General features: G+C 30.2%; 1 protein-coding gene and 2 long non-coding RNA genes across 6 annotated transcripts in view; all 3 read left to right on the top strand.

Moving 5' to 3' along the window:
• Positions 1-5,078: 5,078 nt before the first annotated feature.
• Positions 5,079-23,460, top strand: part of for (cGMP-dependent protein kinase for) — a 66,981-nt gene continuing 48,599 nt past the window's right edge. For 2 of the 4 annotated variants that reach the window (XR_011782424.1, XR_011782425.1), the window contains exons 1-2: positions 5,869-6,291; positions 20,681-20,847. Coding sequence is in view for 2 of the 4 variants with exons in the window: in XM_040721972.2 (XP_040577906.1) it covers positions 6,032-6,291; positions 20,681-20,847 (427 nt within the window). In the remaining 2 variants the exon portion in view is untranslated. Of the gene's footprint in view, positions 6,292-14,671; positions 15,325-20,680; positions 20,848-23,460 lie in introns of all 4 variants that reach the window. The other 2 variants (XM_071891937.1, XM_040721972.2) reach the window with 2 other exon arrangements.
• On the top strand, positions 11,748-12,293 carry LOC121126666 (uncharacterized). The gene is made up of 2 exons (XR_005867065.2): positions 11,748-11,937; positions 12,006-12,293. It is a non-coding gene; the product is annotated as an uncharacterized lncRNA (long non-coding RNA).
• Positions 15,944-17,989, top strand: LOC121126669 (uncharacterized). Its single transcript, XR_005867068.2, has 2 exons — positions 15,944-17,794; positions 17,854-17,989. It is a non-coding gene; the product is annotated as an uncharacterized lncRNA (long non-coding RNA).

Below are 23,460 nucleotides of genomic sequence, written 5' to 3'. Positions count from 1 at the left end.
TGAAGCTGTGTTGAGTGTCCTCCCATGATCAGGTGTATAGGATATTGCAGATCAGATACTTGTTCAGGTTTGTAGTGCCAAAACACAACTACAACGAACTTTTCTTCTTCGCCACAGTGACAATCTTGTGTACCCATTCTCTAGTTTCCGGATAAGCCAGAATTATGCCGTCTGGCACAATTTTAGTTAGTTGCTCCATTAGGTCTGGCAAAATACTTTGGGGCACATATATGGTTGGCAATTGTATCGGCTTGACGTCTGATGCAAGCTTCAAAGTAACTTGTCCTTCAAATTTTCTAACGTTCCCATCAAATATATGTAGAAATATTAATTTTAAGTGCCTGAGAGTACCCTCCGTCTTTTTCCCTATATCTCTCCCATTTCCAATGTAACTCAGATTATTTTATTTCTGACTAATTCATGTTGTGGACAGCATTGTCCCATTGAGGGGGCCGTTCCTCAGTTACTTTTCTTAGGACAAAGGAGGGGGTATACTTGATAAGCTCAAACTTTTTACCTAATGTAATTCCAAGCAGAATCTCCTGTCCTGATTTGGTGATGTCAAATCTATCCTTAAGTTGTTTTCCATTACGTGCAACCATGATTTCGATTAATCTGAGATTATTTAAGTCTTGAATTTTATTTTACTCGCCGAAAGCTTCTCTTGTGACATTCTTAATGATTTTAACATTGATATTGGTATAGACGAAATCATTGTGCTCGTCTCCACTTCAAGATCCGCTTAAAACTTTTCATATATCCAATTATTTGAGGTAATAATTATATTGAAGCCCGTACTTCATTCAACCGAATATCGCTCTGAATGGACTGTAAGTATATAGAGTGAAGAACTAAGCCTTTGCTGTCCTCATCATAATTCCTAGCATCTAATATATTGCTTATGCGTTGAGAGTTTTCCTTTTTGATACAAGCCTGTTGAAAATGACCATTCTTATTCAGTACCGCCATACGCATCCTTGGCTGGACAATCCACCCTTACATGAAACTCCTTTTTACAATTAAAACATTGTCGTTGATTGATATTCCTTGGCTTACTTATTTTATCTCCATTTTGTTGTGATCTTCGAGTTGGATTCCCTGCGTAACCGGCATATAATTTGGATATTGGCTCATCATGTGCAGAGAGTTTCATTGTAGCGTCCTACTGCTTCACACTTGGGTTGAATTTCAAGACATTCTTTGACTTTAACTTCTTCCCCCTTCACCATCTGCTTCCCCCATCCATCCATGGAACAACTTAGCCATGATGAGTAAATCCGCATTTGCAGGGAACTGCCCTGTTTGTTTAGTTCCACAATTCTTGACAAGTAGGTTGTTCTATTTTCCTCTGATGATTGTTTCATAGAGTAAAGTGCCTCTCTAGCTTCTCTAAACGAAGTTTCATAAATGAGACTTACAGCAAGCTAATATAGCAGCTATTTCACCGTGGACACCTCAAGGTCGGGATTCTCACTGGTGCTGGCCTCTATAACCTGTTCTGCTTTAGCACCGGCACATATAAGCAGATCATTAATTTTAACCTTCTCTTTTTTTAAGCAAGATGTTCCAAGAATGCACACCGCTTCTCTCCACTAGAGCTTAAACAGAGTGAATGCTTCGTTAGAGATCCAGTGGACTTGGTTCTGTGGTTAGTACCCCTCCGACATTATCCCTTTGGTTGATTACCGGATTATGAAACCATATAACCATTCAGAAAGTGTTTAATTAATATTGAAAGTCACCATGTTTTTATCTTTCTTACTTCAGTCAGACACTCAAGCGGATTCTATCCTTCTACTTTTATTAAAATATATCTCAATAGTATGCCCAAAAAATATACAAGATATACCTATAAAACTGAGAGATTACTGGTGTTTTAAAGATGAATTGTCAATATTAGATTGTTTGGTTATCAAATGAAATAGAGTTGTCATCCTAACTGCTTCAAGACGTGGAACATTGGAGTGTCTACATCATGCACATCATGATACTCTTCATTGGGTTAGACACACAGTTAACTTGCCAATATTCGGAAATTTTTTCAAACTATCATTGATAGATACAATGAATGTGATATTCATGCCAACAAAAAACCACATCATCTTGAAAGATAAGTCTCGGCGTCTAAGTCTTTGCAATTGCGGGGGGCTGAACTGATGAAATTAGATGGTAAGAATACATTAGTGACAATTAACTTCTGTTCTGGATATATAACAAATGATGTCCTGAAGAATGCATCAACTGAGGCCGCGGTTGAGGCCCTAGACATCAATTTTCACAAATTTGGATTGACAGAAAGGAGATCTACTCTGATAAAGGGCCCTGCTTTAAATCCTCAGGATTGCAGAATTTTTAATGCAATGGAGATTGCTCATCAGACGTCCAGTCCTCATTATCATCAATCAATGGGAAGAGTTGAAAGGGCAATATAATATCAAGCAGATCATAAAGAAGTCAAAACAAGGTTGAAATCACATGTGCCATCAACACTTATCATGACACAACCATTTGTGAGATGTTATTCAGTCCTGCTGAGCTGTTTTTTTGGAAGAAAGGGGAACACTCGACTAGAATTTATGTGCTCTCCATCCATTCTGACAGATGAACAACGGATCAAGCTAATAAAGAAAAGAATGGCCCACTTAAGGCAACCAAAATGTGAAGATGAATATTCCCTAGGTCAACTTATATGGCTTTTGGAAGATGGAACGAAGGAATAGAGGGTGGGCATCGTCGTGCAATACAAAGACGAGTTCCCAGATCTTATTGGATACTAAATGAAAGATTTCAGTGTGGCTTGCGATAAAATAAGTGTAATGTGAACCCGCATTGTTCTCCAACATCGCCAAATCTGAAACATCAACTGGTAAACGCTTCTCAAGATCATCAGATTGTCCGTACTCCATATAGTCATGATACTGTCAGTGCTCCCTTAAGTCATCAGACCGGCAGTGCTCCCCAAGGGGGTCTTCCAACAGGGGACATAATTTCCTCTGAATCGCTGTTATCACAAACTTCTGAAGATCAGACTAATATGGAGTCAACATCTAAGCTTATGTGTGTGTGTTTTTTAAAGGACATGTTGAATTATGGACTTTATAGTTGTTCGATGAATCACTAATATGTATGTTTAAGTTGTGATGAGATTTCGTGTTTCTTTTGAAAATGATTTCAGTTATATATGTGTCAATTAAGAGAAAAAATGTGTGTGAGTGTTAAGAGAAAGTTCAAAACAGAAGGGACCAACTTTCTCCTCATCCTCATCATCAATATCAGTTTCCTTATTGCCCTCAACTGGACCAAATGTCACTTAGTCTAAAGGTTCATCGATGCCCTCTTCTTCAAGTAAATCTAGGACCTCCTTCAGAATCCATTTTTTCCTCAATTTCATGGATAAAAGTTTATTTATGGTGAAATTATTCCTTTTGGAGCAAAGAAAGACACTCAAATCAATTAATCATAATAATTATATAATAATGTGATAATTATAGTAATCTGCTTCCCCTTTATGCAAATATTTGATGTTATTATGTATGTACATTCCCGGCGTACTCTGAGGAACGTGAAAGGTGTTTAGAGCAATTTTATGTTAAATAATTCATTGTATGGAAAAGGTTTTATAAAATAAATAGAAGCTGAAAGTCTATAGATAAAGTTGGAAGCAATTATAAAATAGTAAATAATAATTAACATTTACGAATGGATGTTGCACAGTTCATGATATTTGAAGTTTCAAAACTTCTTTGACTTCGTACGCGTGCTGTGAAGCAACTACTGAATTGTTTACTCAAAATAAGATCTCAAACCCAAACCAAAGGAAAAGCCTTTATTAACTGGATAAGACAATTCAGTACATTGTAGATGTAAAGGATGCACCATCATAGCCATATAAACTTAACATATATTTACGTTCTTCTAGAAGTGCTGGGCAGTAATGGGGTAAGGTTATACGTTGAAGTAACTCTTGCCTATGTTCTTCTCATATACACGGTTGGATTTGTCACATTTGTGTCTACTTCCTTCCCAACTCTGTCAGGCCTGCTCATAGCTAATCTAGTAAAACATCATGACAGCTAAGCTGCTCTCCTCCCAAACATTCTTCAAATTGTCAAGGTTACAACGTTAATTTTCATTTTCTTTTTTTTAACAAACCGGTGGGATATTTAATTTTCATCACAACTAATATGGTTGGTTCATTGAAGTCCTTACGCACTCATTTAGCATTACTAATTTCTCCTATTTTATTATTGTATTTCTCTTCTTATATATATTTTTTTTAAATTAAAAAATTACTACATCAGAATAATGATAACAAGACGGAACAATAAATGCGTGATAAATTGTGCGTCAACCATTCAATGTATCCAGCTATAGACAATCAAAAAATTGAAGTACGGTGAATAAAAGTGATGTGAAAGGGCTATTATGATTATAAAAGTGTTGTTATTGATTCTGCCAAATCAAGATCAAAGAATAACATAGAAAAATATTTCATGTTTTTCTTTTAAATGAATTTTTTTTGGTGATCCTATTATTGATAGGGGTGTACCGACAAACATTCAAATAATCTTAATATTGTTTACGATTTCAATCTCATAATGAGGTCATACCCTGTAATAAATAATGATAATTCCGCTCTTCGTACAAAATTCAAATAAAGTAATTACTTATTATATTTGAAATATTTAAATTCCCTACTTGTCTGCAGTTTTCGTTTTGTACTGAGTTCGAATTTATATTTTGCATTGCATTGACTAAGCGAACCATTATGCGTTCCAACAAGACGACAAATTGTGTGGTTAGAAATGAAAAGAGACATTCAGTCTCCAGGGATATCCAATTCGAGGCCCGTGGGCAACATTGAGGCCTGCTTAATGTTTAAGCGCGCCCCACTACTCATTCTCACTTCCAGTAGTATTTCTGAAGTGAGAATGAGTTGAGGAATGTTGAAAAAAAATATCGCAAAATTACATTTTTTTAAAGAAACAAAGCCCCCCTCCCAAAAAAAAAAAAAAAAAAAAATCTATATATATACAACCTTTAAACACCCTTGAAATATTCATATTTTTCTCATGTTCAGTTAAACGTTGGATGCTCAAGAGTTGGTAGTGAAAAGGGTTTATATATCTCAACACAAGACGGAAGAACTAAAAATATTATTTCTAAAGAAGCCTTTTAGTATCTTTCTTTGCAATTTTGAATAATTTTCTAGAATTTTATATTAAATATTATTTTAATTTTCTATAAAATAGTTATAATTTTTAAACAATTGCTTACATTTAAACTTGGGAATAATTATTCTTAGAAATTTAAAAAGTGAAAATTTTCAATTTAAAAACAGGATGAATAAAAAAAAAAAAGCGTAGAATAAGACTTTGTGTTATAGTTTGAGAAATAATTTAGAACAAGGTCTGGTACTTCCATTTGTAAATAATGATAGAGTCCACGGTTTTATTTTCACTGTGTTGTTAAAACGTTCATCCTAGATGATAATCATTTTTGCCTCCAAAGGAAAACTACAAGTTGGGGGTTCTATTCATTAGATGCATTAATATTTACACTTGATAATTGACGACAATTTTTTTTAACTTATTTTAAACTTATTTCAACTGAAAATTAGATATAAATTTAATCGTGAATTGCTCAAGAGCAGTATATTTTAAAATTAAGGTTACTTCAATTTATAATTCATGAATAGTCTTTATTAAACCCGAAATTAATATAAATATAAGAAAATTTAAATTGAAAAATGAACTTTTTAGTAGAACACAACATTTTTCTTAGTTCGATACACAGCAATTGAAACATGACGAGAGGTATGTTTATATTAGAGGTTAAATAAAGCGTGTAGTAGATGAATAAGTTATCAGTACATAAAAACGGACCCTCTCTTTATATTCTTATTTTTCACCTTTAATGCCAATTATTGATGTTTATTGTATCAGTCTTTCAGTCGACACTATAGGTTGTCGTTAAGGTTGCTCATTTACAGCTACACGAGGTTATCATCTCTGCCATAATAAGTTGTAATATGGGCTCCACGATGTGTTATGAAGATATAATTCAAGAAAAAAATGTCCGAATTAAAGAATTAGAAATCGAAAATATGGAATTAAAATCTAAGTTGGATAAGTTTCAATCGATTTTGATAAGCGGTTCCCAGTCCCAGAGCGATGTGGGAAGAGTTAGAAGAGTTCAGAGGGGCTTAGGTATTTCCGCTGAACCTCAATGTCTACAAAGTATAACGGATATTACGAATACTTCTTTTCCACAAGTTAAAAAGTCAGACAGGTAATTGAAAAAAAAATAGTTATCGATAGAATACACTATCTCATTGCTTATGACCTTGATATCATATTTTTTATCTTCTAAAATAAAACTTTAAAAACATATAATTTCTTATCTATTTAATTATTAAGTATTCACTATTAACACATTAGGTTTACTAATCTAATAATTTACAATCTAATTCTAATTATTGTAATGGATACGTAGGCATATCTTTTACATTCAATGTTGAATATAAATGATTTGTTCATTTTGTATGTAACTAACGACAAAGAGGCAAAACATTCTTGGCTATGATTTATAATACATATTTTTCTTGTGGCGTATTATTTATACTTTTTATAATATCTATATATTTCATATCATCCTGGTTAAAGTATTTAAAAGTAAACTAATTATAATTTCTTCTCTTTGGTAAATATTTTTATGTAGATATATTTTGCCCATCTTAACGTATATCTTAGAATATTTTATAAAGAAATTGAGCATAATTTGTCAATCAATTTGATTTTTTAAAACTGTTTGAAAATTTTCATTAAAGTTATATGTAATGGAGCTTAATTTTTATGGTAAATAATTTTAAACGCGTATTATATATACATATATAAACTAATTTTAATATTTTTTTCTATTTTTCTATATTTTTGTGGTATGATAACGTACAAAATTTTAAGACTTATATTTTCATAATAATGTAAGCATGATTTTTTGTACAATTTAAAAGATTACTCTTAGAATTTCAATTATATTCTGTGGAATGTTAATAATAATTAGGAAATTAAATATAAAATTAAACCTTTTTTTGATAGTTTGAAGTGTATTAAGTTATTGTTTAGAAGCCTTGAAAAGATAAAAATACTTTACAGTCTGTATCACAGACATTTTAATGAAATACTGATTATTACTACTAGAATATATATTCTAATTCAATGTTATAAAATAAATTTTTAGAAATTAAATAATCAACTTATTGAGAGAAAAAAAAATATAGTTGTTAAATAGATGACTCTTCTAATTAAAAGTTTTCCCATTAATTTTACTTTATTAATCTTATTTTAAATAGACTTTGAATTGATATATATAACACGTCGTTACCTGTAATATATCACGTAATCTTTCTTCTAAAAAGAAAAAGAAAAAAGCCCAAAATCATCTTGTGGTTAGCCTAATAAGTCAATCATACCAACTGCTATTTATATCTTAAGTAATACCAGACGATAATTGTTATTAATTCTCCACGATTTTAAAAATAAATTACATATATATATATATATTTCATAATATTAAAATCCTTCATAGTATTTTATTCAATGCTTTATGATAATAACGCTTAGTAATATATCATAAGCGTAGCTATACATTTGTATTTCTATATATTTATTCATAAAAATAATAAAATGGCCAATATATACATATATATATACAACGACTACGGGGAACAGCAAGAAATCATATTCCTGTCATTTTGGAAACGGAGCTTAAGTATATCATAATTCATAACTTATTACTTCGTTCATTAATCCTAAGTAACACATTATGAAATAGCCATGATGTAACAAGTGAGACGAAAGAATCGACAGCTGACTACTAAATACATAGGGTATTTTTGTGTTGTCGAGGTAACACCGTGATATCCGTAGGTATTATTTGGTATTAAATACGTTATTTGTAGAAACAAAACATTCAACATTATTACAAAATTATTATTAAAAATATTTTATTGAAGAAAAAAAAAAAAGATCAAAATTTCATTCTTAAAACATTAAAAAAAAAAACTTAAAAAAAAAAAAAAGATTAACTGTTTAAAAAATCAATTTCTGCATCATCTGCCCTAACCAATTATACAATCAAACGGGCTCTCACATCATTATTTAGGTGCATTCATAAATGGGGCATGTACATAGTTCCCTTTTATTAGTCTAAAACTAAGCGACAGATTGTCGCCGTCTTGCATCAAAATAATACAACTCTCTGTATAATATTATATCTAATATAAAATACAGATATATGTTATTCACTTAGATGCTTCTGTGAATATTTTCCTCATCATGTGCCATTTTTTTAAAACAAGCTAGACACTGTCACACCCCCTTGAGGACAATATTTTTTTTTTTTAGTTTAGTCATGCCCTATAGTATCTTAACTCAATTTTTTAAGATAGTCTTACTCTGTTTAGTTATTATTACTTTAAAAAAGTTCTTTAGATTGAGTGTGCAAGCATTTTTAGAAATGATATAGGTTGACATAAACAATCAACTTTAGTATTTCTACGTTGGTAAGATTTTATCAGATGAGGGGTTTAATTAATTATTCAACCAAACACTTTTTATTTGGGAATCTATCTCATGGATTCATGAAAAAGTTTTGTTTGCCTAGAGGAATCCACCAAATCATCTCCTTACCACCGTTTTCTTGTTTCTTCGAACAAATTTCCTAGGTGAGTTTCTACTTGCTCTGATCCTCATTTAGATGTTAATGTCAAAGAATTTCAACCCTCAGAATCAGTTTGTTATGTAACCAAAAACTCATTCATGAAGATAAAGAAGAGTATATATCGTTTTGGATCAAGAACTTTGAAGATAATATAAAAATAATAAATTAATGAATTTCTCTTTTTACACTTATAGACGGATCATTAACCTAAGGGGAGTTTGAAAAAGTCTTAACTTGCAATGATTAATTTGCTAAAATTGAGGATTTTGTGTTTGTTATTATTCCATTCATAAAATCATCTTACTTAAAAAAAAATCATGATTTGTAAACTTAACTAAGGGTTAATCTGAATAAATACTTAAATAATTACTTTTGAGGTATATAATTATAATGATTATATATTTTTTTAAATATTGAATTTTACAAAAATGTTTTTTGTTTTTTTTTAATATTTTACGCAAATTGTATTATTACACTCTTTGTGTTAGCCTTACTATTTAAAAAAAAATACACTTTTGAGCCCTAGACCTGTATAATGCACTACTGTCTAAATAAGTATGTTAAACCAATTTTATTTTATCCTATTTTAATAAAATTACTTAAACTTTTAAGGGTATAGCTTCTGCGAAGTCTTATAAAATCGAGTTCTCACATTTTAATAAACCAATTTTTAAAGAAGTAAATAATTGAATTTGAAAAGGAACTGCTTCATTATTACAATAAAAATCTAAAATATTTTATAAATTAATTATTTGTATTTTTATAATTAAAAAAAAACGATTTTATTAAATAATAGTAGTTATTTTTCATGTAAGCAGTAATGAATATTTACAATGTATCAATACATTTTGATATTTCTCTTTTATCAGTAGTACGATATATCTTATCCAAGTTTTTCGATTATAAATTTGCTTAACATTTTTTCAAATTTCTACAAATGTTATCGTGAATACAGTGTACATTTCCCCAGAAATTATATTTGTATTTTAACGGAAATTGTTGGAAAATTTGTATTCTTCTTTGAAAATTTTATTTATGAACTCTTACACATCTCTTTACAGAGTAGTGGCGGCAGCAAATAAAGATTGATGGTTTTCCTTATTTACATATAATAATTAATTTTTGGCAGATATCATTTTTCCGAATTTATTTACAGAAGTTTCTTATGCATGAAACAATTATATATATAAGATTTCTGATATGGGAGAGAGGGCGCTTACGTCTGTAAAATATTTTAAAGAATTGAGAAGAGGTTTTTAGGCGTATAAAGGATAAGTCTAATTGGGCCTAAATTGTTTTTAATTACTTTTATCTATTAATATTTATCCTTGAGATTCGATGAGAACTTATATGAAAATAATATATCCTCTGTTTTTTTCATAGCCTGGATGACCTGCTAGCATCATAGGGTAATAAAAAGATATTTTATTTTCACAAAAAATAAAATATAAAGTTTGCTAAATTTGAAGAATGAAACATCTCTTAAAAAGAATATATATTCACTCATCCCTGCATAGTATATTCCAGGGAGTGAATATATTAAGTCTGGGACTATATAAGGGGAGACTTGCATCCTTTTTTCATACAAAACGCTTGTAAGTATTATGAAAAAAATGACATCACCTATTTATTTTTATTTTTAACTATTATTAGTTATCTTGTAACTAGATGCAACTGTATTTTAGTCATTTATAAGTATTTTTATTATATTTTCTTTTGTTGTTTTCATATTTATTAAAATAAGAAAGGCATGTTATGAAGACTGTGTATAACATGCATAAAAATATTTTCTCTTTTGTAATCCATACTTCTTTATATCAATGTGGGACAAAAACTTTTTAATGGAACATCATAACACGCATAATTTATCCCTTATCATTATTTGGCTTCACTTTATAAAGTTTAAAGTTACAACATAAATATAATAGTATTTGGTTGTCTTAGTCCAAATTTTATCTTCAGATAATAATATTATTAAAAAGGAAGAAGATATACATGCTAAAGGAGTACTTATGTACTTCAGTGAACTCTCTTTTCTATAATAAATGATTTTTTTTTAAAATATCTAATAACCATTGGATCTTAATTTAATATATATGGGATCATTCGAATGAAAACTTACACTTTTTTTAAAATTTCATAGGATTTGAATCAAATTTAGTGTGTCAATTAACCTTTGGGAAAATCAGATCAGTTCTGAGTCCTTTTTATGATGAAATTGATCAAAAATCGTCTTGAAGACCCTTGCATTTTGAAGTGTAGTTTGTAAACCACTCATCAGATGGATGGATATAATAGATCATTTGAAAGGTATTGCGTTACGATACAAAATAACAACTCCAATTTTTTGTTAATTATAAAAAAGTATTATTGACCTTGATCATATTTTTTGAAATTAAAAATCTCATATATTGTATAATCTGATTTTGATAAAAAATCTATTAAAACTACATCCAATTAATATCTCACTTTAAAAAAAGGTTAAATAGATAGGGTTTTGGACTTAGGGGTCCCACTAAAACTCCTTCCTTTTCCCTAAGCTCATAATCAGCATACATTACGTCATAAATGTGTTGGTTTATAATTGACGTATATAAACAAAATAACTAAAATTTAAAAAAACCCGCTGAGCTGCATATATAATTTCAGTTTGAATTATCATTAAGAGGATCGAGGGAGGAGATTGAAAGTATTGGTATTTATTCTTCAATATGATCTCTGTCAAGGTCGTTTCTCATCATGCCAAAAAAATTTTTTGTCCCTATTTTGTATTCTGGTTATGAAATTGAATCAACGAATCTCTCCATATAACCTCATTTTTTCTGTCAGGACAAATACTTACAGTTCCGGGCTAAGAATTATTATTAGACAAAGCCCCTTTAAGAGTTTGTTCACTTCACTTATAGTATGGTGACTTCGTCTGGGATATTATTAGCAAATGAGGGGAATTAAAAATTTAAAAAAAACTAGATAAATAAAGGAAAATAAACTTCAAAAAAGTTATTTCCCGCCTTTGCCGTTCACAGATTTCCAAGTCTTCGAAATCTCTCTTCACTCAGAAACGGAAATTTCAAAAAACTACTTCCAAAGCAACTACGTCTGTTAGGATATCTAGTGAATATGAAGCCATCATTCAAACTTAGCAAGCTTTTATTCATAAGGACTGTGTCATTGATATCAAACGTTCCTGCACAAATTGTCAAAAAAATCTTCTAAGTAACGGTCATTTGAAAATATAAATGAAGACTTTCTTACATTTTACTCCCTGTTATAATTTTCTCTAGTACTAATGGAAATCTAGATCACTGTTAATGTTAAGAAGGATATGTTCGTTGTTCCGTATGATAAGAATTTCAAAGTATGTTCCAAGCTTATTCAAGACTTGACAACAGAAAAAAAAACCCAAAGAAATTGTAACTGCTGAAACTAGTCGAAAGAAAATCTTTGCAAGACTTAGCTATTCGACCAAATTAATACGCTCCAATTTACGTTACTTTTTCTATTGTTGTCAAATATATATTGTCTATAACCTCAGTGAATATGAGAGTAAATACATTATGGAAGAAGAGTCATCATACGTTTATTGATTATTTTTTAAATTTTTATTTTACTCTTTACAAAATATTATAAGTATACTTTAATGGGTTTTATTAAAATTCACATGAAAACGGTCCAGTACAAAAATATTATTTTTAAGTACATTTATATTATATTATATAAATATTATTTATTCTAGCTAAGCCTCCTAAGATCAAATATTGCAATTAAAGAAACAAAAACATGAAGTAATAAGTGTATAAGTACAACTCAATTGTTTATTTATCTCAACTTTTGAAGTCCTATCTGATGATCTTTGCAATTTTTTTACAATTATTTAAAAATTTCTATTGGTATCTTCAATCTCAGTGACAGGAGTCTTAAACTTGAGGATTCTGTCACAATTTATGTATGATTTAGATAATTAATACCCTCATTACTCGTTTGTGTGTGTTTTAAATAAAAATAAATTCAATTTGACAATAATAATGTAATTCATTCGTCTTAAGACAATTTCAGAAAGTTCTAAATGACTAATCATGAAAATACAATGATCACCTTCTTGAATACGAAAAAGAGTACTACATTCCATTCGTTTGTTTAGTAATGACCTTCAAAGTCTAATATCGTTTTCCACTTTTTTCCATGACGAAAGATTCCAAATTGAAGTAATATCTATTAAGGAATTGAATTGTACTGTATGTGTAATTGGACTGTGTAGAACGAATTCAGCCTTATAAATGGAATGTGTTAGAGATGAGTAATTGTTTTGTTATGTATATCGATGACACTCAAGCACTCAGATCTATCAAACGTATTTCTTAAGGTAGAATACAAAGTTTAGATGACTTCAGGAGTAATAAATTCAGGAATTCCAATAAAGTAGCTGGAGGATGAGAACTATTTATATGTCTTCCTAGATTTTTAAATGATTATTTTTGCTCTCTATCATTAAAAGGTCTAGAGCTGCTGATACATTCCTGAGCCGATGATCTACAAGATTAGAAGTCACTATCATGTACCTTTATGTTAAACTGTATTTCCATAATGAATTTTCCTTCCGCTAATGAAGATAAAAGCTAAGGAGTGAGCCAAAGATCTTCCTCAAAAGCACAAGATCCCTGATCATCAAGTTAAAAGTAAGAGAATAAACTGATAAACCAGAACTTCCGAGCAACACAATTTAAACTCTTCCCTTTCATTGTCATACTCTAAACGTATTTTTACACTACAATGTTTCGTGGGGACTCACATTCCTAGTTACTAAAGAAAAAGTAAAAATAAGAAATTCCTTTGTAGGGATAAGCGTAGGTAATTATTTCCTTTATAATATAATTTATCGCTACGACAGATTGAATTCCCTACGATTGTCCGCACTGTATGGGGCTAGCAGATATAATATGTATAATTAAAAGAGGTCGATTTTGATTAATTTTTGGTCAATTTAGTTTTTACTATTTGTTAAGAAATTTAAATATAATAAGCTGGTTAGTTTGCGTGAATATAGATTACAATAATATTTTGGGAAAAAATTAATCGCTTATGAGTTTGATTAATCAATTATTTTGAATATGAAGCATCTATAAACTTGTTTTAATCCCTCTAATTTTAAATTATTATTAATTATTAAGTAAAAATCATAACAAACGATTCAATGTTTTTCTTCGTCGTTATACTCTAGAAACTGGATTTTTTAATAAAAAAAAGGCAGTAAAGGCCATGCCGATATCCGTTTTAATGTTCATATTTGTGTTCTACGGCTTAAATAACAAGAATAAATGTAGGTTTCAGTGTTCGGGCGCTCTAAGATCTTGATTTTGTTGCATAATGCATTTGACATTTGGGTTCGTGGGAGGACGGAATTGGCAATATTTTTTTTTTTACTTGAATTCATCACTATTTAATGTATCTATATGACATTTATATTAAAACATTATACAGTCACATCATGGATCGCGAGCTAAAATAAATTAAAATTTAACCATCATAAAGATTAGATTGTAAGAGAAGAGAGTTAAATATTTCTGTGGTCCTAAATGAAGAGTATATTTTATTACTATAATAACATAATTATTGTAATTAATAGTAAGAAAAATATTTAATTATTTAACGAAAAAAAACCAGTTTCTTAAAAAAAAATTATTCCTCAGACGAGGCCAGATATTTCAATTTTTATACTCTCAACTTATCAATCTTTGGGCTATTACTATTTGTCCAAAAAATACCTTGTCATACACATGATCAACTTAAGGAATGCTTGATTTAACTCAACATAATAAAAAAAATATTTTGTCATATGATTAACTCCAATGTAATTTTAATAAAGTGTTTTCGAACAAGAGGTGTTATTTTCCAAAGCCCGCTATTTCAGTACATATTACTTTTGAAGGTCTTATTTGTTTCCATTTGACAGGAACAAACTATGCCGTTAATAAAAATGGAACGATACATACCTCAACAACCCATTGAAACTATTAAAATTCACTATGAAATTGGCAAAACCTGGCAGAGACGGTTCGTAAAAATTAAACATTTTTGGGTTGTCGTGAAGCACCTTGTTGGACCGTAATATAGAAAATGGTCGAAAAATTCCAGCTTTTTGGACAGTTTATTGATGTGAAGAATAAAAACCGTGCACGTCGCTCAAGAACAACTGAGAACATTGTTGCTGTAGCCCAAAGTGTATACCCAGAATACCCAGGCTTGTCCATTCCTCGTCGTTATTTGGAATTGGGCATTCCAGAAATTCCAAAATTGGATGGTATTGATCTGGAAAACGTTTACTTTTAACAAGATAGTGCTACGTGCTACACAAGTAACGAAACCATTGTTCCTTTACAGGAAAAGTTTTTGGCCCGTGTTATCTCTCGAAGACGTAATCGCAATGGGCAACTGAGATCTTGTAATTTAACTTCTTCTTTTGGGGCGACATGAAAGATAAGTACTACGCCAATAGCTCAGTGTCGATTCAAGACCTCAATGATGGAATTCGTGAAGCTTTTGAGGGTATACAAAAGCCACTTCGCGATTTGGTGATGGCAAATACTATGAAAAGGATAGGGTCCGGTAAGCGTAGCTGTGGTGGCCATTTGGCTGATATTGTTTTCCATTATTAAAGGCATATCTTTTTCTTTACGTTGAAATAAACATTCGATCATTTATCTCAAATCGCAATTTTTCCTTGAATATCACAATAATACCTCTTATTGGAAAAACCTACACTTATAGAACTATGTTTATAATTATTTTTATTGTCATTTTACTTCCGGTTTTAAATCAGAGGTTATGGTTGGAGCATCATCAAGTTTTATATACTTTTTTGCCTTTGGTGATTTTCTTGGAAAAAAAATTCTTACTACAAAGTTGTTTAAAATTTGATATCAATTTTCTTCTTCTTGTGGCTTCTTTTAGTTTAAAGGTGATTCTGAAAATATAAACTTTTCCTTGAATTTTTTGAAATATTGACTCAGTTCTTATCTTGCATCGTCGTACGGAACAATAACTCATTTTTTTGAAGATTAGTTTGATTTGCTTTAATATAAATTGACAATTGAATTATAATCTAGCAGATATCTCGGTTTATAGATTATGAATAATTAAATGTGCACAAAATTCAGTTATTTTAAATCAAAGATCTGAAAGATAACTTTGACAGAATAATAGCTACAAGAATTGAATCTTCCACGATTCCAAAATAACTTTTTTAACTCTTATCTACTCAGTGGCAAGGTTAATAGAAATACAATGTAGACCATCATGTAATCGGGCTAGTTAGAATTTTCAATTTGATGCATCGTACCGACCACTGGGCAAGAAAGACTGATTTGGACAAAACATACAACTTCTCATGTACCATGACGTCAATATTAAATAGCGTTGTGGAAGTCAAACATCATTCCTACATCACCTATATTTTAATACCATCAGTTCATCAAATATATTACGCAGAAGAAAACTATAATTTAGCAGTTGATACAGTTATTAAAAAAACTTCCTTCACATAAGTGCTGCCACTCAAACGGAATTTAATCTGTCTTAGGGATGAATTACATTATTAAAGGAAATAAATTCCCCAGACTTATCCATGCGTAGGGGCTTTTCTACATTACTTATTCTAAAAGGAATATTCTTTTGACCATTTATATCATACCAATTATGAATGTGAATCCCCACAAAACCTTGTTGTTTAAAAATATATTATGACTATGATAGGGAAGAGTGGCGCTGTAGTTCGGGTTTATATGTGATATTGATTGATATTTTCGACTGTGCATTCGTATATTGAATCTGTATCCCACATTACTCCTTTAAAATCCTATCTTTTCTGTTGAATATCCTATTAGCATGCTTCTTACTTTATACTTGATATTCAGGGATCTTGTCCCTATGGAGGAAGTTTTTTGTATCTCCCCTTGCTTCTTATCTCCTTTAATGGGAGTATAATTCACTATGGAGAGAAAATTTAATGTAAATGCTTGCTATAGTGACTTCTAATCTCATTTTATAATTAATCAGTCACTCCAAATCTTTTATGGAATTGTTGTTTACTCCTATGATAACTGAGGAGTGATGAATTTGATATTGAGGCCGAATAATCCAAAAAAGGACCCAGAATAGAGGGTTTCTCATTTTACTACTTTAATCTTTATGCTTAGGGATCGTGCCCCTTATGACAAGGTTAGCATGTCTTACTCACTGGAAATCCTCCCTTAATGGAGGGATAGTTCATTTTACTATTGCCTCTTAACATCAATATCTGTTGCGACAAATATTTGTCCATTGGGTCAAAAATGCATCAGTTGCCTCTGATCTTGTCTGGAATCATCTTCTACTCCGAATACCAATGTAAGAAGTAATATCTGAGAAGTGCCATCAAGAGACAGAGTATTCGATTTAAAGAGACCGTGAGGAATAGTGAGAGAGTTATCTTCTTCCGTCCACTGCTACCCATTAAAAGTCATGAATACATTCCTCCTAAATTCAACTTTAATCGTAATACCTTAATAAAATACTTGATTTAATAATATTTCAGTGTCCATAATATATATAACAAACAACTTACCTATCCAACACCTTGGTAAGTGGTTTTAATTCAATGTATCAAGCAGATTTCGTACTATACATTACCTACGGACAATTACACATCAAGTTCACTTTAATTCTCTCATTCCAATTCCTGTATAGTATACTTTATTTATAGTGATTACTTCGATTTGTTAGTCTCTTTTTTCATTGGAAAAAAGGCACTCTTATAAGCCATTCTTAAACAAATGGATGGTAAGTGATGTGATATCAAGTATTAATATCAACATGTAAATAAGAATTATACAATATATAAATGTTTATTAATGTTTTGAATGAAAGGATTAGTTTGCTCTAAGGGCTTGAGGTAGGATATTGAATATCGATTTAGCCAAAAGATTAAAACATGTCAACGAATTGTGATGTGGGAGAAGAAAATCGACTGGTCTTGATGGTAGAGGAAAAACGAGTTCAAGAAGAATCCATCAAAAGAAGAGAACAACGCTGTGAAATGGTAAGGAAATGTTAAAAGTATTTAATCACACAGATAATGATACTAGAAAATAAGTTTAGAGATGAAAATACTTATAAAATCTCCACCTCAGTTAGTGGAACACATAGATTATGAATTTTGAATTGGATGGCTTTAAGGGTTTATTATGTGTTGGAGCATTCTTATTTGGTAATCAGAATGAAAAAAAGAAGAAAATAGTTAATAAGTCATTGTGCTATCTTAAAATGTTGGATAAGATGGAGCATGGCATGTCAATGGAAGTGCATCAAGGAAATTCTAGTGGGAAAGAAGCAGAGTGAAAAGGATAATTTTGATTCATTTTACACGGTTCTATGTTGCTAACCTCAACATTCTGCAGTAAGGAAGATGTTATTTGAACACTGCATATCAGTACTAATTATAAAGGGGCATATAGTCTCAAGATTAGGATATTTTGACTATAATTCAAATTGACTAGAGGAAAAACGAGGATTACGTGATGTTTGTGTTTTTATTAGTATATATCAAAACATGGGGCGATGCCTCTCAGGCCTCCAATAACCCTTTAAACGACCTCAGTCGAACGAAGTTGTTGATCGAATATTATTCAAATAATAGACATATATGTAAATCTGCCTTATGCAAATTTACCAAACATTTATGGTATTTGTCAAAGGAACTCGTTGGACTTGCTTTCTTCAATGATAGAGTTTAGCTACAAAAATAAAAAAATTCTTAGCTCTCTCAAAGTTAAGCAAAGAAGGCTAAAAACTTAACTAATGTTTTTATACATAAAAATATTGAAGACTTTATCAGAAGGAATTCAAAACACATTATGGAAATTTTGGAGCTGCCTCAGTTGACTCAGCACTTTGGCATGGTAGGGAAGACGACATGGAGGCATCAGAAAAACATCTTTCGCTCCACTTATGCAATGATCTCGCTGAAAGAGGTGTTGGGTTCATTACAGAATATAGTGGGGTAATAACAAATCACTAGACACAAATTAAATGTCTTCTACAAGTCTTGGAAGACCATGGAAAGATCTACCCAACCCGAACAAGAAAATACTTACCAAAAGTCATAAGCATTTTTTTAAATTTTACAATAAGCAATTAAAAATTATTTATATCTATGATATTATAAGAAAATATAAATATACATATTTGAGAATAAATTTACTTGAAAAATGAAATATTTTGAACTGAATAAATCATGTGTCTAAATGTGTAAATATAAATAAAGTATGTACTTGATCATTTATTTGATATATCATCAAGAAAAAAAAATGTATCAAAATAGCTTTGTATATTTTTGTAGGTACCATCTTCGACGCTGATGAACTAGATTTTTATTGCTAGAGTTGTGTGTTAAAGTTGAATTAATACACTGAAAAAGCGATTACTTGGTGTAGATGACCTCTTGATCCAGGTTTCTTATTTTGTAATCATTTTAAATTACTACATCATATATGGCTGCTTAGACGAGATTTGACTATATTTTATTATAAATAATTATAGTAAGGGTTTTATTATGGAAAAATTTAATACCTTATTCATATATATACATAAAATTTGACAAACCCCAACAGGCGTTTTTACTGTTGCTACAAAATTCATTCTTGAATTTTTTTTGCACAGTTCAAAAATGAACGATGGATGAAAAAATAGTGAAAAAGTAATAGACAAACGGAATTTTTTGAGAAAATGAACGAGTGAATGTGAAAAGGTTGAACGGGTCCAAGCTTAATTGACAGAATTTGTGGATAAGGTAGCTTGACGTGAGATGTTATCTCTTCAAGAATGAAAGAATAATGATAATGTCTTTGTAAAATAAAAAGACACTCTTCAGATTACCAACTAGAAAAAAATCTCGCACGCGCTTAAGTCATATTTTATGCCACTTTACTTATAATTTACATATTTCTACATTAATATGGAATATCTTGTGAGAAGAAATCGTTTTGTAAATGTTCAACTATTTTATTTTTGAATAGGGAGGTTTAAAAACCCAAGAAAAGTATGTGCATTAGGAAGGGAAAGTAAGAGAGAACTAGAAATGTAATAAAGAGCCCTTCTTTACATGCAGTGTTAACACAAAAATCATGTCAGTTGGGAAGTCGGAAGTATTACTTACACTTTTGTAATAAAACAATTTAAAAAATACAAATTTATCCATAATGAAACTTTCTTGAAATATAGTTATAACAATAAGGTTTATCATTATTAAAAAAAGGACGTTTTAATTCATTGAATGTTAAAAGAAATGGTGCCTTGGTTTTGTGATGTTAATTTAAAAATTGATAACATACGGTTATGTTCAACGTTTTGTGATTACTTTTAGCCACACTATTCATTTATAAATTTTTTTTCCAAAAATGAAATCACTTTTAAAAAGAGGTGAAACAAAACACCGTTAAATACACAGCCATTCATCTGAATGAGTCCAAATTTTTTCAAAATATCAAATGTATCCTAAAATTTGTAAAACCATGGATACTTGCTTCACTAGCTTTGTGATTTGAAAAAGGCTAATGCCGTCATATTTATAAAACAATGATAAAATAATCTCTTTATAAATAAAGTTTACATAACATATTTATCTACACTAGTGAATAAATGATATAAAAGTGAAAATGATCGCACTTATTTTTGGAATTCCTAGTTCAACCAAATTAATTCAGTTAGTCGTTTCATCTGTTAAATTTAATGTTTTTGTTTTTTCAAAGGCATTATAAAAATATTACAAATGTGTTCGGTGATTCCAATAATATAGATATAGACCATTGTATACTGGAAATTGATAGATTAATAAATTTACTAATTTTATATTGATAATATTACTTTTCGTAATGTTAATTTTCTTGAACGATTATTCCAACTTTCAATAACATTTTTTTGTTTTTAGGTCCAAAGAATTAATTAAATCTGCTATAATGGAAAATGATTTTATGAAAAATCTTGAGTTGGGCCAAATTCAGGAAATAGTTGATTGCATGTATGTTATGAAATATTCTCAAGGTTCTTTGATAATTAAAGAAGGAGATGTTGGAAGTATTGTCTACGTTATGGAAGGTGAGCTATAACGTGAATCAATTATTGAATCTACAACTACTAAAAAATTACATTTTTGCTTCTATTTAGTTACAAACTATATACACTGTGATTTTCATGATCTATTAATATATTTAAACTCTTTGAAGTAAGGATCTTTTTAGGTTAAACAAAAAGCATTAAAAAGATATGGTCGGTTTTGATTCAATTTTTCTGTATTTTTTTATTTTCTTATTTAGTGTTGAGTAAGCTTAGTTTCCAAATTTTGCGGTCAACATATCTTTGGCATGCTTGTTTTTTTTTATGTTAGTAAATTCGAAAAGTATATATTTTTATTACTTAAAGCTTTATAATATTTTTACTTTGTTTTCTGAGAGGCATAATGGTTATTAGTATTTTGCGTGTTAGGCGATTTTTTGCTATATGTCCTTCAATAAGTCTCTCTAGTATCTTTTTTTTTTTTTTTCATAGCCATATACCTATGATTTGTCAACAGTTATTGGGCTTTTGAGCAAATTAGGATCATGATTGACGTCTGTCAACAGTTCATCAACGATGCTCATGTGACGATTCTTTTTGTCAAAATTAAGCAGTTTCGTGTTCCATTTTGTCCTCATAAGAATTTCCATGCCTATGCTTCAATTTCATAACTGTCTTTTGTTTCTATCTCTAAGATTTCTCATTTTGCAAACATACTTTCTTCCCCTTTTTGAAATTTATTTGATGTTTAGGTTTATTATTGAGACATTTTTGCTCCAAAGATTGACTTGCGATCGTTTTATTATAATAAGGAGGTTTCGGTTGACTGAGTAGAATTTCCATACATTTTGTACATGATTCTGCCCTTGTCTTAATTGAATTGTTCATACAAGGCCAAAATTATCTATCTCTGGGCAACTTTTGGGCTCGAACTCTACCGAGATGAGATTTATGTAATTTTTGTCAAAATATAAATAATGGCACTATTTGGTATAACAATTTTTCCATTTGTGATTAGAAGTTTGTTTTCCAATTAAATATTTCCAAATTGACTTGTAAGAACTTAATGTATGAGTCTTCGTTACAAAATTAATTTTTTTGTCTTCCGTAAATATTATTATCATTTATGGATAATTTGCATCTTTGCTTACAAATTTCTCAATTTATTTTGATTTGGTATCAGCCTAGGCCAATAAATAATCCTAATTTAGTAAGATTTTTTGGTTCTGGGAAATTCAAAATTCCATAAATTTTTTCAGGATCTGGCTAAGATACCTTCACCAGATATTGGTATACCTGCAAATTTCATTTTTGCTCCATACTGAATTTTGTCTTTTGATAAGCTAATATTGTTTTTCTAACAACGTTTGAGTACTTCTAACAACTTTTATAAATCTTTATTTTCGCCAGATGTAAAAATATCATCTATAATATTCTTTACTTTCTTGATTCTACATAAAACAGAATCTGTCCTTGCTCATAAATTATCCATGGTCAACCTTACTTCATTCCAGTAAGAAAATATTATCACGTGCATGTCAACGATAGTTATTACTTATAGGTAAGGGTGATAATTTTGGTAAGAATAGAAAAGCGTGCGAGGAGAAGAGAAGAAATACTTATGGCATCAATGATTAAATTATATATATCTTCTTCTATCGAATCAAGAACGTTATCATTCCCACCTTTATTATTCAATATTAATATATTATTAGATGGTGATAGTCGATAGAGAACTGAATAAAATGCCTAAAATAATGTCGCCTTCTGTCTGGATTTCTGAAAATGGAGGCCCAGGAATTTGGAAAGTACTTGCCGGATGAGAAACAGATGGTTTGTCGGATTTGTCGATATAAATGTGCCTTTAGTTCCCTGTCTAGAATTACACGCCACTCATTATCCTCATCTCATATCAAGAGCATGGATATTCATCTAAAAAATCAAGTCAAACTTTAACTCTGATCTCACAATGATGCTTATTACATGTAATATAACCTTATCCATTGCTAATCATCCACGTTCAAAAAATTTATGGAGAAATACACGGGTAAACCTATACCTTTCCGAGGAACCATCATTAAATTTATGAAGGATGTAGGTACTGATGTCATTTATATGTCATTTATAGAAATACATATAAAAATGTTTTGAGTCATTTGAGGCAGATGATAATCACATCAGTATTTTAAACTATGATACCATATGTATTTTTTCCCCCTTCTCCTTGCACGCGTTTTTTTCTACAATATTATCAACGTTACTTATAGGCAATTCCATACAAATGTCGACCTCACCATGAAAAAATAAAGTTGCCATATTAATAACAAAACCTACTTAAAATGTATCACCAAGGTCTATATTTTGAAGTACAAAATACATTTGATCAAAATATTCGTGCAAATACATGTTTTTCTCACTACAATGATCAGACGCAGTACTGTAAACATTTATTTTTCAGTGAACAAAATATTGTGACTTTCTTAATGGTCAGTATGGGGGGAAAAATCAGCTATGGATGTCTTTTAATCTTATTTTTCATCAAGAAGGGTTGTTGTGTCAATATGTAGTTTGAGTCTTTCCATTGGCTGGTGGAACGTGTTGTTGTGATGCCCATTTATGGGAAGGTACATAACGTTTTTATGAAAAGTTGTCATA

The sequence above is a fragment of the Lepeophtheirus salmonis genome, chromosome 12 (assembly GCF_016086655.4).
Source record: "Lepeophtheirus salmonis chromosome 12, UVic_Lsal_1.4, whole genome shotgun sequence".
In the NCBI taxonomy this organism is placed as follows: Eukaryota; Metazoa; Arthropoda; class Copepoda; order Siphonostomatoida; family Caligidae; genus Lepeophtheirus; species Lepeophtheirus salmonis.
This window is presented reverse-complemented; position numbering and strand designations above follow the sequence as displayed.